The following is a 15,807-nucleotide window of genomic DNA, read 5'->3' on the forward strand; positions in this document are numbered from 1 at the left end:
TGGCCGCACAGCACTCCCCAGCCCTGCGCCCTGGCCAGAGCTGACCTCAGGCCAGCTGTGGTCTGCAGGACTGCCTCTCAGAATCACATGTATCCTCTTCCCCAACCGTTTGCTAAGCCCCCTTGCAGTCTGGGGGCACCTGGAGCAGACCCCCTTGCAGCAAAGACTTGAACTTGGAAGAGGCACCACGGCCAACCTCCACAGCAGCCAGGTCTTCTCAGCAAAAACCCGAGGGCACTTGGGGTCCCTTCCCCTGAAGGAAAGCCCTCCCTCGGTGTTGGGACTGAGGTGCCCACCTGCTCCCCACATGTTGCAAGCACCCATCTCCCCAGTCCTGTTCTCCAGACACACTGCCCAAGAAGCCTCCAAGTCCTGCAAAGGCAGCCACAGAAAGTTCAGCTCACAGACCAAAGGCCACCCATGAGCTGGCCCCGGTCAGGGAGGCACACGCAGGGTGTCCCGGCAGACAGCGGGGAGCCTGTGGGGGCCGGGGGCTAGCCGGGACGGCCCAAGGTCGCAACCACAGCCGCTGCGGGCCCTTGGGGGGCTCAGCAAGGTGTACAGGACGCTGGGCGCCAGGGCAAGCTCCAAGTCATGGGGGCCCTCAGCAGGGCTGGCAACCCACCTGACCTGAGCGCCCAGGCGCGTGGGTGACAACAGCGGCCCCTGCCGGCCGGCCGGGTCTGCGTCTCCTCCCGCCCCGCCGCCCGGCTCCGGCGGAGTGCAGCCTCATCTGTGCCCGCGGACGCCGCCTGAGGCAGAGAGCAGAGCGCGGCCAGGGTGCGGCGGCCCCACTTTACTGTGCCTGCTGCCCCCGCCCGCCTCGGCCCCGCCGCCCAGCGAGCGTTACAGCAAACGACCCTATTTGTAGTTCTGAACCCTCCCGCCTTCCCCCCCCCAAAAAACTGTACATGAGTTTACAAACATATTAACATATAAATAATGAGAAGCGTCCAGCAGGCCCTCCCAGCTGTCTCTGCTCCGGGGAGCCTCTGGCTGCCGGATGCAGGCAGGAGCCAGTGGAGGGTGAACCCCGGGCCCGCCGGCCGGCTGGCTGCTGCACCCGCCGCCGGGGAGCCAGGAGCCGCGCCGCCGCTGCGTCATCGCTCGGGCTCCAGCTCGTGCGGGAAGGGGCGCCGCTTCTCCCGACAGTGCTTCTTGTGGGCCGGCCAGTCCTTCTGCTGGCACTGCGAGCCGCAGTAGCGCGCCACCTGGCAGCGCCCGCAGATGTTGAACTCCCGGAGCTGAAAGGACACAGAGGAGCCCGATCCGGTCACACGCAGACCCGGGGGGCCCGGCTCCGGCCGGGCGGCCCCGCAGGGGAGAAGCGCAGCCCCGGGCGGCCGGCACGCACCTGCCTCTCGATCATCGTGCAGGGAGGGTAGTGGCACTCGTAGTAGGTGCAGGACGTCTCCTCCTCCTCCACCACGTCCCCGTTGGCGTTGTAGTACCGCGTCACGTTCAGGACCGGGAACTGCTCCTCTATGGGGTCTGTGGGCAGCTGCTGAATTGCCAGCCAGTATAAGCTTTGCTCCCTTAACAAAAGAAACGGGGTTTCAGATCCCCTTGGCCAGAAAGGGGCAAGGCACGGAGGTAAGAGTAGGTGACCCCAGGGCGGACCAGCGGCCTCCCCTTCGCAGGACACCCCCTCCCCAGCTGTGACCAACAGTCTGTCCTTTGGCCCACCGGCTGCACCAGCTCACCTCCCCACAACACCCAGGATTCAGCCTGTTTCTCTTCTCACTAAAAGGCACAGGAAGGGCTGTGTGCATCTTGCCCCTCAGTCTTCCCAACACTGTGAGAGCCGGGCACACGACAGGCATGGAGACCATGTGGTCTCAGCCGCAGGCTCAGCCTGGCCTGGTCAATACCAGGCCGCCTCTCTTCCCGCTCGTAGGCCGAGGTGCTCAAATCTGCCCCTGGAGAGATCTGGGGATCTGGGGGACCCACCCTCTGGGCGCTGCAGTTGCTCTCCATCCCCCCGACTGCTGCTCTGCCTAGACGGGGCCAGAAGCTCGTACTTGCCCACACCTGCCCCCCACCACAGGTACAGGCGGGCAGGGCAAACCCCGAGCGACGAGCAGCCCAGCCCTGGGGCTGGCCTTCAAAGGAGGTACCTGCTGCCCTGTGAGAGCAATGGGGTGGGTGGTCCATCCCCTCCAACCCGTCTGCTGTCTCTGGAGGCCAGGCCGAGAGGGACTTGGATAAAAACGGAAGGGTATGGCACAGCACTGGAAATCTGCTATGCGTGCGTGCTCAGTCGTGTCTGACTCTGCGACCCCACAAACTACAGCCCACCAGGCTCCTCTGTCTATGGGATTCTCCAGGCAAGAATACTGGAGTGGGTTGCCAGGCCCTCCTCCAGCGGATCTTCCTGACCCAGGCAGAGATTGAACCTATGTCTCCTACACTGGCAAGTGGATTCTCTACCACTGAGCCACCTCAGTAAATCTACTATACTTCAGTTTAAAAAAGAGTAAAAAAAAAAGGGGGGGGGGCCCTAAATGTAAGACCCCAAACAACAAAATTCTCAGAGAAAACACAGGACAAAGGCTTCACAGCCTCAGATATGGCAACGATCTGGGATACGACAGCAAAGGCACAGTAACAAAAGAAAAAAAAAAGTTTTTGTGAAAAAAAAAAAAAGAAAATTCAAGTATTTTGTACATCAAAAAAAACAGTAGAATAAGAAAACAATCTATAGAATGGGAGAAAACATTTGCAAACCATGTATCCCCTGAATAAAGAGCTCTGCAGCTCAAGTGAAAAACCAACCACCAAGTTTTGAACAGAGATTTCTCCAAAGAAGACACACACAGGGCCAAAAAGCAGATGAAACGACGCTCAGCATCACTGACCATCAGGAAAACAACTCAGAACTGCACTGGGACCACCTCGCACTCCTGGGATGGCTACTACCGAACGACAGAGAATACCACATGCTGGCAAGGACCTCTGCACGCTGAGGGAGGAGGCAGAGCACGCAGACACCAAGGACAGCAGCGTGGCGGTTCCTCCAGAGGGAACAGAACTACCACACGATCCTGCGATCCCACTTCTGGACACACACTCTCAAGAACTGAAAGCAGAGGCCAGAAGAGCTCTTTGTACAAGTGGGTTCACAGCAGGTGAGGGGGGAGGCAGCCCAAGTGCCTGATGAGGGAGAGTGGATAAACCAAGTGTGCTGCACTCGTGCACACATACACACACAATGGAATATTATTTAACCTTAAAAAGGAAGCTCTGACACAGGCCATGACGCGGATGAGCCCTGAGGACATAAATGAGGAGACGGGAGGGAGCCAGACCCGAGGTCGAGTGCCGTGAGCCCGCTCAGCTGGGATCAAGGACCCGGAGGCTCGCAGGGGGAGGGGATCTGGGGATCGGGGGATCTGGGGGGCCGGGGGCGGGCCGCGCAGTGTTCTGTCAGGACACAGCTTCATTTGGGAAGAGGCGGCGGCCCCGGAGACGGTGGCGGTGAGGGCTGCACTGCAGGTGCGCCTGACGCACAGAAGCGCACCCCAGAGCGGGAGAACGGCGTCAACCGTGTTTCACGGCAACACAAACATTTCTTTAAGGAAGAAAAGGGTGAACGTCAGGATGGGGGAGAATGCTGGTGCTTTCCGAGCTCTTCAGTGAGGTCCTAGAGGACCGAGAGGAGGGGAGGTTCAGCCCCAGCCGGCGTTTGAAGATGGGAAGGGAGGACACTGCCCCTTCGCTCAGAGCACCTTCCACCTGGCTGGGCCACCCCGTGCCCACTGGGGTGACACCAGGGCAGCAAGCAAGGGTGCGGGGACCCCCGAGTTGCAGGGGCCGATTCCCACCACGAGCCACTGGGCAGAGGCCACGGACGAGGTGGGAGGACACGTGGCGCCGGGGAGCTCAGGCCGCCCTCGGACAGCTGGGCCCCAGCACGTGCAGGACCGCAGACAGGCTGACCGCTGCTGGCAAGCCACAGCAACCCCGACCAGCTGGCTCCTGGGATGACCAACAGGGAGGGACCTCGGGGCGGGGCCCCAGAGCGGTGTGAAGCAGAATGGGGCCATCCCTCCAGCGACTGCAGCGGTCAGCGGCAGAGCTGGCCAGGTCCACCCTGGTCTTCTGTGAGTGCTGAGCCACCCGCCTGCTGACCGCTCAGCCGCCCCTATACTTGTCCTGATACCACAACCTTTTGTTTTGGGTGTTTTTTTTTTTTACTGTGCCACACAACTTGTGGATAGGTCATCTGTAATTCAGATGACCATTATATCTACTACTGCGGGCAAGAATCCCTTAGAAGAAATAGAGTAGCTCTCACAGTCAACAAGAGTCCGAAACGCAGTACTTTACGGTTCGTTTCCAAGGCAAACCACTCAATATCACAGTAATCCAAGTCTGCCCCAACAGTAATGCTGAAGAACCTGAATTTGAACAGTTCTAGAAAGACCTACAAGACCTTCTAGAACTAACAACAAGAAAAAGATGTCCTTTTTATTATAGAGGATTGGAGTGCTAAAGTGGAAAGTCAAGAGATTCCTGGAGTAACCTGAAGACAAGTTTGGCCTTAGAGTATAGAATGAAACCAGGCAAAGGGCAACAGAGTTTTGCCAAAAGAATGCACTGGTCATGGCAAACACCCTCTTCCAACAACACAAGAGACTATTCTACACATGGACATCACCAGATGGTCAATACTGAAATCAGATTGATTATAGTCTTTGCAGCCAAAGATGGAGAAGCTATATACAGTCAGCAAAAACAAGACGGGGAGCTGACTGTGGCTCAGATCATGAGCTCCTTATTGCCAAATTCAGACTTAAATTGTATAAAGTGGGGAAAACCACTAGACCATTCAGGTATGACCTAAATCAAATCCCTTGTGATTATACAGTGGAAGTGAGAAATAGATTCAAGGAGTTAGATCTGATAGAGTGCCTGATGAACTATGGACGGAGGTCTGTCACACTGTGCAGGAGGCAGTGAGCAAAACCATCCCCAAGAAAGAGAAATGCAGTAAGGCAACATGGTTGTCTGAGGAGGGCAATGCAGTAAGGCAACATGGTCGTCTGAGGAGAGCTTACAAATAGCTAAGAAGAGAAGAGAAGTGAAAGGCAAAGGAGAAAAGATACACCCAGCTGAATGCAGGGTTCCAGAGAAAAGGAGAGACAAGAAAGCCTTCTTAAAGGAACAATGCAAAGAAACAGAGGAAAACAACACAACGGCAAAGACTGGAGAGCTAGTCAAGAAAACTGGAGATTCCAAGGGCACATTTTGTGTAAGGAAGGGTACAATAAAGGACAGAAATGTCAAGGGCCCAAAAGAAGCAGAAGAGATTAAGTAAGAAGAGGTTGCAAGAATACACAGAAGAACTATACAAAAAAGATCTTCACGACCCAGATAATCACGATGGTGTGATCACTCACCTAGAGCCAAACATCCTGGAGTGCGAAGTTAAGTGGGCTTTAGGAAGCATCACTACGAACAACGTTAGTAGAAGTGATAGAATTCCAGCTGAACTATTCCAAGTCCTAAGAGATGATACTGTTAAAGTGCTGCACTCAATATGCCAGCAAAGTTTAAAAATTCAACAGTGGCAACAGGACTGGAAAAGGCCAGTTTTCATTCCAATCCCAAAGAAAGGCAATGCCAAAGAATATTCAAACTACCATACAATTGCACTCATTTCCCATGCTAGCAAGGTAATGCTCAAAACGCTTCAAGCGAGGCAACAGCACATGAACCAAGAATTTCCAGATGTTAAAGTCAGATTTATAAAAGGCAGAGGAACCAGAGATTAAATTGCCGACATCTGCTGAATCATACAAAAAGCAAAGGAATTCCAGACAAACACCTACTTCTGCTTCACTGACTAAAGCTAAAGCCTTTGTGTGGATCACAACAAACGGGAAAATTCTTAAAGAGATGGGAATACCAGACCACCTGACCTGCCTCCTGAGAAACCTGAATGCAGGTCAGGAAGCAACAGTTAGAACTGGACATGGAACAACAGACTGATTGCAAATAGGAAAAGGAGTACATCAAGGCTGTATATTGTCACCCTGCTTATTTAACTTATATGTAGAGTACATCATGAGAAACGCTGGGCTGGAGGAAGCACAAGCTGGAATCAAGATTGCCGGAAGAAATATCAATAACCTCAGATATGCAGGTAACACCACCCTTACGGCAGAAAGAGAAGAACTAAAGAGCCTCTTGATGAAAGTGAAAGAGGAGAGTGAAAAGGCTGGCTTAAAACTCAACATTCAGAAAACTAAGATCATGGCATCCGGTTCCATCACTTCATGGCAAATAGAAGGGGAAACAGTGGAAGCAGTGACAGGTTTTACTTTCTTGGGCTCCAAAACCACTGCCAACGGTGGCTGCAGCCACAGAAGTAATAGACGCTCACTCCCTGGAAGAAAAGTTATGACCAACCCAGACAGCATATTCAAAAGCAGAGACAGTACTTTGCCAACAAGGTCTGTAGTGAAAGTTATGGTTTTTCCAAAAGTCATGTATGGATGTGAGAGTTGGGACCATAAGGAAGGCTGAGTAATGAAGAATTGATGCTTTTGAACTGTGGTGCAGAAGAAGACTCTTGAGAGTCCCTTGGACTGCAAGGAGATCAACCAGTCCATCCTAAAGGAAATCAGTCCTGAATATTCATTGAAAGGACTGATGATGAAGTTAAAACTCCAATACTTTGGCCACCTGATGCGAAGAGCCAACTCATTGGAAAATACTCCAATGCTTGGAAAGATTGAAGGCAGGAGGCGAAAGGGCCGACAGAGGATGAGATGGTTGGATGGCACCACCGACTCAGTGGACATGAGTTTGAACAAACTCCAGGAGACAGTGGAGGACTGAGGAGCCTGGCGTGCCGCGGTCCATGGGGTTGCAGAGTCACACAGGACTTAGCGAATGAACAACAAGAACACAACCTGTGGGTTCTAAGTTCCCCAACCAGGGTTCAAACCTGGGCCCACAGCAGCGAAAGTGCCAAGTCCTAACCACCGGATCACCAGAGAATTCCCCAAGCTTCCTTTTTGTTGATGCAAGAACCGTGCTATCCCCAGCAGAGCAGAAAAGTGCTTCAAAACAAGCAGCTCCTCAGTGCCGCTGGTCACTGCTGAGCAGTCAGTGCGCAGCCCCGGCAGAGCTCCCGAGACCTCCAGGTGGTTTTGTGGGTTGCCACATCTCAGCAGGGGAGCCAGCAAGGGTCCTATTTTCGCTTCAGCCAAATTGGGCTCAGTTTCTGTCACTTGCAACCACAAGTCTAGACTACCATAATCCCCAGGAGGATAAGAATCCTAACAAACTGTCGTGACGCTCAGCCTCCTTCAAGAGCCATGTGAGGACACCTTAGCCAGGATCAGACTCTAACAATGGAGTCTGGACCAAGGAGAGGTGAAGGCTGTCCAGCTGACCTCTGAGCCACTGTCCTGACCGCACACCTTGAAGGGAGATGACTAGCATTCCCAGACCCACAGAAGCTGCAGAGCACAGAGCCGAGCCGGCCTCTCTCGGCAGTGAGCCTGGCGGGGCCGCGTCGCCAGGCCCCAGGAAGACCCACCTCTGCTTGCTGGAGGCCTCCTCGGCTCTGGGCCGCCAGCCCCACGGCACCAGCTGCAGGTTGTCCAGGCGGTTGTCCACAGTGACGGCGTTGAGATGCACCACCTGAAAGCCAGGGGCGATGCCCCCCCTGTGCCGCTCCCTAGGGAACAGACAGTGCTCCAGACGGGCTCCCTGACTGCTCGTCTCAGCCATGCGCGCTGAATGGTCCTCGGCCCACTGGGAGCACGGCTGCTGAGGGGAACCCAAGTCTGCCAGTCTGTGGCCCAAAGGGGACAGCCCAGCCCCTGGACTTAAGCACTAGACTCCAGGGAGCCAAGGATGGAACCCCACACTATCTCACACACAGCCTGGGGGACACCCCCAAGTGGGCCCAAGTACTTCGGAACCTCAGTGTTCACAGGGAAGCGAGGACGGCCCTTCCCCATGTCCCAGGGATAAGCTCAAAAGGACCTAGGAGGGGCCAGACCCCGCCCGCCTCCAGAGGCGCTGTGGCCCAAGCGCTGGGAGCAGGAAGGGCACAGGGCTTACAGACTCTTAGGCTACCCTGCCAGTGCCAGAGGACACAGGGCAGCCATCCTCCCAGTTAGTGGCGATGGCAAAGAAGTAACTGGGAGACCTGGGAAGGTATCATCTGTCGATGAGGGCTGAAGGGTCTCTGGCTGCCCAAGCCCCTTGCGCTGCAAGGCTGGTGCAAACCCAGAAGGGGAACAAGCAGCTTGGAAACACCCACCACAGCAGCTCATGAAGGAGCCTTCCCGACCCCCTTCCTCGGTTTTTGTCAAAGGCATATGCAAATATCTTAGCACCATTTCCATCTGCGTCTACTTCCATCCGGGCCTGAGAAGAAACAAGAAGAAGCTCTGTTAAAAAGCCTGCAATTCTCAACAACATTCCAAATTCCTTTTAGAAAAATGAATGAAACAAGCAAGCCAGAGGGACAAATGCCAGGCCTGTTCCTGGGACCTTGGTGGTCTCTGGAGGCTCCCAGACACGTGGCACGGAGAAGTACCCGCCTACATGAAGGCAAGACACACTTAAGAACCACTCTTTGCAAATTACCGTGGACACAGAGAAATAAGTCTCCCTACCTTTAAAAAAAAGTCCCTAATCCAGTAAAAAAGATAAGCCCTGGAACAAGTAAGTGTAAAAGGGTGACGGCTGAGATAGGAGTGGGGTGGGTCTGCAGGGTGGAGGGAGGAGCAGGCAGGTGAGGACTGGAGCCCAAACAGCCAGGTAAGGACAAAGGCACCCAGCCCTGCAAGAGCCCGAGGCTGGAGAGAAGGCGGGGCAGCCCTGGAGTCTCCCTGAGCACAGCGGCTCATCTGACTGAACTCAATCAAAGACATGGCACAATTTGTCTCTTTTTTGGGAAGAGCCTGCAAGCAACGTGGAAGTGAGTAAGACAGCAAGCATCATGGAGGCCGTGGGGGGGGGCTCCACATTGACAGCCAGGTTCTCTGGAGACCAGGGTTCTGGACAGGGCTTCACCCGCCTGCTTGAGCAGCTCATGTGCAAGGGGCTGCCTCACATCACATGGATGAAAACCCACCCCTCATGACCCCCCTGGGCACGACTGTAGGCAGGCCAGCAAAGGAACAGCATCCTTACCTCAAACGAGTAGCCCTCCACCAGCGGGATGTCCTGCTCGTCTATCAGTGTGTACTTGGTCTGGAAATTAACGTTTCAAGGCGTTACATTTGGCATCAGCACAGGGGACTACCGGTAAGCAGGAGCAGCCCTCATGGGCTCAGAGAAGTCAGTCCACCCTGAAGGTAGGCAGATGTGCCAAAGGCGGCTCTTTCCCCACTCAGCACGGCGCACAGTTGTGGCACCAGGCTCCACCTGCCATCTGCTCACGACTAGCCATGAGAAGTGCCTGAGAACTGCTCAACCACTAAGCTGTGCGTTTTAATGTGTTGATAAACCCAGTCCAAGACCACGATGTCACAGGAATAGAGGCAGGGCCCTGGGATTGAAGCAGAATATCCAGAAGGTTTCAACTATCAGGCAGTCCGCACACAGGTGCCCACGGAATTGTCCTTCCTACCTCTTCGTCTAAAACGCTCCAAGTAAAAGTTTTAAAGGATGGCATTACTGCAGACAACCACGGAGTTGCAGAGATCTCAGCGCTAATAAGGAGCCCACCCTTCCGTAATTAGACAGTCACTGCCTCTTGCGGGAGGGCAGGAAACGGTCCCCGAAATGGACCAGTATCATTTTCGCTTGGAGAGCTTTTTACTAGTATCTGAACCGGCTTTACCTTCAACTGACTGCCTCTGCTCCTCTCTCCCACCAGAAGCTTCCGCCGCTGGTGATGGGAACAGGGTTCCCATCCAGGGTAAGGTCCGTGGCTGGTTCAGCTGCACGGCCGGCCGGCTCCTGGAAACAGCCAAGCCTCAATGCCCACAGGTGCCAGGAAGCCCCAGCCTCGAATACGCGGAGGGCGGGGCCCGGTAAGAGAGAGAAGCAGAGGGAGGCCCCGCTCGGCCGAGGCCAACTGAGGCTCAGCCCGAGGGGGCCGCCTCGGGCAGCACGAGCCCTGCGCGGAGCTCACTACGGACCCGCAAGGGCCGGTGGAGAGCGAGCGCGCTGCCCCGGAAGGGCCTGCGCTCCTCGCGGCCGCAGGCACGGCCGCAGCCCCCGACCCGCGGCGCACGGCCGGGGCCGGCACTGAACCAAGGCTGCCCTAAGAACCAGGCCGCCGGCGAACCTACGGGCCTGTGCCCATGCGCCCCGCCGCCCTGGCCGGGCCCTGCGCCCCCAGCCTCGCACCCCCGACTCCGACTCCCAGACCGCGCCCGCGACCCCCAGCGCCGCTCAGCCCCTAGCCTCACACCAGCCCCGGCCCTCGGCCCCGGCCCGGCGCCCCACGCCTCCCGCCCGGCCCCAGCCCCAAGCCGCGCCGCGCACCTTTCCGGCCACCCGGCCGAGCCGCACGATGCCCAATTTGAAGTCGGTCATGGCCGGGCCTGTGCTCGGCCGGCGGCGCCGCTCCCTCGGGAGATGCCGGGGCGGGGCCGCGGCGCGCCGGGCGGGCGAATGGGGGACAGGAACGGGGCCAGGCGGGCGGGCGGGCGGGACGAGGCTGGGCCGGGGTCGGGCCGCCGCCGCCGGGCGCCCGCCGGACCTGCCACGCGCCGCCGCCGCCGCCGCCACCGCCGCCGCGCGCACCTCAGCGAGCGGGGCCGGGGGCGGGGCGCGCGGCGGACACACCCCCGCCCGCCGCCGCCCGGCCAATCACGCGGCGCGCAGGGCGCCGGCCGGCGCGCGCCGCCACGCCGCAGCCAGTGGTGGGAGGGCGAGTGCGCAGGCGCGTTGGGGCGCCGCGAGCGCGCGGGGGAGGGGCGCGGCCGGGGGCGGAGCCTGCGCGGCCGCCCCGCGCCTACGTCAGTTTCGCGGGAAGCTTTGTGCGGGAGGCTGTGCCACCCGCTCGCAGCGCAGACCCCCCAGCCCGGCCTCGGCCCGCGCAGCGGGCGGTTTGGCTGGGCACCCTGGGCCGTCCGGGCCCTGCAGGTCGGGGTCCGTGCGGGGCTGGCTGCGGCTCCCTGTGAATAGTCCGTGGACAGAGGGCAGGAGGCCGGGGTGGATTCGCGGATCCGGAGTCCCGGGGCCCCTATGACTCCGTGGCTGGATCCAGTGCCCTCGGGACGTGGGAGCCCAGCGAGTGCTGCTGGCTGACCGGGCACCGGGCCGCCCTTCTCCCTGGCCACCTCCGCGCATGGGCCGGGATCAGGATCCCATAGCACCATGCTTGTGCTACACGATCCTTCCCTGGGCTTCGAGAAGGGGCGCTGAAAAGCCTGCTCCAAATCCTTCCTGAACAGGAACTCCCAGACCTGACGATTTGGGGTGGGGGGGTGGGGGTGGGGTGGGTATACCTGTCTCCTGGCAACCACTCCATCTGGCTCTCACTCCCAACCCCGAATGAAACCGCTCTACACCAGTGCACCAAGCAAACCCCTGCTCCTGTTCTAGCGAGGGAGACAGAAAAGGCCCATGACCAGCGAGTTACACGCCTTGTTAGAAAGTGATCTACGCTGTGGGGAAACAAGTAGACCAGCATCAGGGAGTTGGAGGTCCTGGGAAAGTGGGGGCAGGGTAGATCTCACTGCCAAGTAACTTGAGCAAACTGGGAGCGAGAGAGGGAGTGAGCCATGTGGGCTCCAGGGGAAGAGCATCCCCGGCAGCTGGGAGAGCGCAGTGCCAAGGCCCTAATCTGGCCCCAACTGGGCGTTTTTGAAAAGTGGAGGCGGTCTCTGTGAGCCAATGAGTGCATCAGAGCAACAGGGCACATGGCCAGAGAGGTGGAGGTTGGGATGGGTGTGGAGTCTGGTGAGGACTGTGACTTTTACACTCAGAAAAGTGAGCCATTGGAGGATAGGAAAGAAGGAATAGCTTTTTAGTGCATCATGGCAGCTGATGTAGACAGTGAGGGAAGGGTGAAAGCAGGCAGGATGTTTAGGAAGCTAATGCAAGCTTACCCAACTAAGAAATGATGGTGTTGGGCACACCTTTGATGGCAGTGTTTTGTAGCAGTCAGGATAGCCCTGGTTATGCTGCAGTAACAAACAACCCTAAATTCTCAGCGGCTTAGCAAGATAAAAATATATTTCTTCCTCATGCCACAGGTTAAGGTTATAAGGCAATTGAATACATGAGTATAGATTGATGTTCACGAGGGTATTTGTTGTACTTAAAGCCATACAACTGGATGAGTTCACCATGGGAGGAAATGCAAATAGAGAAAAAGAGAGGGAAAAGATTGAGCCCTGGGTATCCTCACGCTAAGGAGGAAGGGAGGCTGGAAGGAGGAGCTGGTACAGAGGATGAGGATGTCAGGTAGGAGGGACGCCAGGAGAGGGCAGTGGGCCAAGCGATGACGGTGCTAGGCTGAGAAGGAGAGATCGGCCTTGTCCAGTGCTGCTGAGAGATCCCGAATGGTGGGCACAGAAGGCACAACGAAGGCACCGGTCACCTTCAGGTGTACGAGGTGGAGGAGCAAGCCCGACTGAGGGGGCTGAGGCGACGCGGAAGGGAAGGCCTCGGGACCGACTACTCTTCAGGGTGTTCTGGCTGAAAGGGAGCAGAGAAACGACCAAAGTGAGAAAGAAAGGCAAGTCCGGAGAAACTGTTGGTTTTACAGTGGGAAAGGAAACAGCCGGTTTTCCACCAGCGGGAATGAGCCCGTGGAGGAGAAGGAGGCGAGCCATTGCCGAGAGGAGAGTGTGAGGGCTGGCCTGGAACTAACTGCTCAGGCGGTTCGCTCAGCCACAGCTCCAAGGGGAGTCTGACGTAAGGGAGTGTGGATGTAGGAAGCTGGAGGGCTCTCCTCTGATGAGAAGGAGGCCATCAGTTGAAGGTGAGAAGGGAGCTGGTCCCAGGAGAGAGGACGAGGATGGAACTAGGAGAAGACAACAGGGAACCCGGAAGTGTCATCTGCCCAGTCAGCGTGACTGCGTTTCTCCAGCCTATCTAGGCTGCTCCTGAGAAAGCAAGGCGAAAGAAGATTTGGGTGCAGCCAAGACTGAGGCGATCCCGGGCGAGTGTGGAGAGGTGAGGGGGACAGGGGGAGACGTCTAAGAGTCTGGTCCCAGTGCTTGCCCAGCGCACTCAGGGGGCTTTGGAGGATCGCTGTTCGGGGGGGCAAAGATGGAAAGGGATTCAGAGCTGTGCAGACTTGCGAGGGGCTACAGGTGGGGTCCTTCCTTCATTTGGAGTCAGCTGAGAATTCACCTGGAGCACATTTCTCTTCCATGTGACTTGCCCTGGGTGGGGTGTCCTGTTATTTAGCCAGGAGAGCTGGACCGCTTACCACGTGGAGGCTCTACTCTACGTGACAGGTCCTGTTGGACCTCTGCTTGAATCTCTCCTGCTGGTATCCTGCTGGCCACAGCAAGTCCTGCAGGCGAGCCTGGAATCCGTGTGGGAAGGGTGCGCACAGCAGCACGAGTTCTGGAAAGCACAGCTTGGGGCGGGGAGGGGGTGGTGGGAACCAGTGGAACAACCTGCCCGCCACCCGTCCACACTCTGGCCCCTAATGATTCAGTTCCTCCTGCATGAAGATCCCAGAACCACATCTCACTACTGCTCTTGGCTTGTGACATGCAGCAAAGCCAGAAGCAAGTTATCTGTCCCTGCAAGACCCACATTCCATGGGGAAGCACAGGAAAAGTAAATAGACACCCGGTTCAAAAAGGAAAAGGGGGCCGTGCTCCCTGTAGCCACGGGCACGCGCGGCAGGGTTGAAATGCAGCAGACATGGTCACAATGCTCCTTTAAGGGCTCCTCTGCCCTCCCCCTCCTTCTTCTGGGGTGGGCTTCTCTCTCTGCCTCTTTGCCCTGCCCCTCAGTCATCCTCCCTTTTCCACGGGGAAATTTTTGCAGCCTAAGTAGCTTCCTCAGCCTGCTTCTTTTCTGGAGAAAGTTGAGGGCCCAGAAGCCTCTTTTATTTTGAACATCATCCATTTTAGTTTAAGTAGATACAACCGTTAAAAAAAAAAAACTGCAGATTTTCTAGGTATCAAATTATAACACATTTTATTAGACAAAAGCACCCTGCAAATATCTTTGAGAGGCTCCTCTGTGCTGTGAACGTCAAGGTCGAGCTGTGTGCTCAATTCCTCAAGACACTTGGAAGCCCTTGCATGTGGCTCACAGCATCTGGGAGGGTCCGCTCCCCCAGGGATGTTTCAGCAATTTTAACAAAGGGTCATACACCACGCCCTTGATATCTTCTAACCCTGAAGTTATGCTTTGCCCACAGTGCCCTGGATTCAATCTTCCGCAGGATGTCATTTCTTACCTTGAGGACATTTGCTGCCTGGAAAGACTGGGATTGAGAAATATTTTTATTTTCCTATTGTAAGACCTGACTTGAAATATTTCCTCCAGCTTCTGGTGGGACATGGAACATTACTTGTAAGGTTCATTTGTCTTTTCTTTATTTTACTTTAGCATAAATGACTGAAAGAAACCAGTTGGCCTCTGTCTGCCCTGTTACCACAGCTGGTGGTCTTCCACTTCCCCACCGATCCTGACCCAGCCCTGCCCTTCTCTGTCCTTCACCGGGGATGGAAGTCCTCACTGCCTGCCAGGTTCACCTGCTGCCTGGCTCCAAAGAGCCACATTTCAGAATTTTGTGACTGGCAGCATCTCACTTCTAAGTGTCAGTGTCTGGTCCAGATACGTGCTGCTGCATAATAAACAACCCCAAACCTCAGCGGCTTAAAACAGCTGTTGATTTTGTAATGATTCCATGGTGAGATCGGGTTCAGCTGGTTGACTCTCCTGCTGATGGCTGGTGTGCCGGTCTGTCTCAAACTGTCACCATCAATTCAAGTCTTTCCCTCCCGTACCAATCCTATGATTGTTTTTTTTTTGTTGTTGTTTTTTTTTGTTTTTGAGGTGGGGGCTGTGACTCACAACTTGCGGAATCTTAGCTGCCCAACCAGGGACTGAACCCCGGCCAGGGATCTCCCTCTTCTGACTGTTCTGACGCACATAAACTGGTAGAAAGTTCTGGGAATTCAGAGGCCAGGTCTGAGGCCTGACAGCTTCATCTTCCTCCCTCTCGGGGGCCTGCCCACAGGTAAACAGTCTCACTATCTGTAAATCCTCATTCTGTGCAGACCCTGAAGCAAATCATATGGGGAGGCCTCAGGGAAGGGGAACCTGACCAGCCCCTGCCATCCCAGCCACCCGGGTCAAGGTGTCAGACCAGCAAAAAGGTATCTAGGACATTCTAACCTGGGCAGACACCACCCAAAGTAGGAGAGCCTCTTGGCTGAACGCAACCAAGTTCTCAACGTCTGACTCTTTGGGACCCCATGGACTGCAGCACTCCAGGCCTCCCTGTCCATCACCAGCTCCCGGAGTTTACTCAAACTCACATCCATCGAGTAGGTGATGCCATCCAACGATCTCATCCTCTGTCACCTCCTTCTCTTCCCACTTTCAATCTTTCCCAGCATCAGGGTCTTTTCCAAGGAGTCAATTCTTCGCATCAGGTGGCCAAGTGTTGGAGTTTCAGCTTCAACGTCGGTCCTTCCAATGAATATTCAGGACTGATTTCCTTTAGGATGGACTGGGTGGATCTCCTTGCAGTCCAAAGGACTCTCAAGAGTCTTCTCCAATACCACAGTTCAAAAATCTTTGGCGCTCAGCTTTCTTTATAGTCCAACTCTCACATCCATACGTGACCACTGGAAAAACCATAGCTTTCACTAGACAGACCTTTGTCAGCAAAGTAATGTC

General features: G+C 55.9%; 1 protein-coding gene and 1 long non-coding RNA gene across 2 annotated transcripts; one reads left to right on the forward strand and one right to left on the reverse strand.

The window, feature by feature from the left end:
- Positions 1 to 912: 912 nt before the first annotated feature.
- ZMYND19 (zinc finger MYND-type containing 19) lies at positions 913 to 10,622 on the reverse strand. Its single transcript, XM_055541706.1, has 6 exons — positions 10,465 to 10,622; positions 9,163 to 9,222; positions 8,285 to 8,391; positions 7,553 to 7,693; positions 1,355 to 1,535; positions 913 to 1,244 (listed from the first exon to the last, which is right to left on the reverse strand). The coding sequence occupies exons 1-6, from the start codon at positions 10,513 to 10,515 to the stop codon at positions 1,101 to 1,103; spliced, it is 684 nt and encodes a 227-aa protein (XP_055397681.1). The 5' UTR covers positions 10,516 to 10,622; the 3' UTR covers positions 913 to 1,100.
- A 346-nt stretch (positions 10,623 to 10,968) lies between these two features.
- LOC129622664 (uncharacterized) lies at positions 10,969 to 14,851 on the forward strand. The gene is made up of 3 exons (XR_008700105.1): positions 10,969 to 11,630; positions 12,254 to 13,107; positions 14,318 to 14,851. It is a non-coding gene; the product is annotated as an uncharacterized LOC129622664 (long non-coding RNA).
- Positions 14,852 to 15,807: the final 956 nt, after the last annotated feature.

This window comes from Bubalus kerabau, chromosome 11 (assembly GCF_029407905.1).
Source record: "Bubalus kerabau isolate K-KA32 ecotype Philippines breed swamp buffalo chromosome 11, PCC_UOA_SB_1v2, whole genome shotgun sequence".
NCBI classification, from domain to species: Eukaryota; Metazoa; Chordata; class Mammalia; order Artiodactyla; family Bovidae; genus Bubalus; species Bubalus kerabau.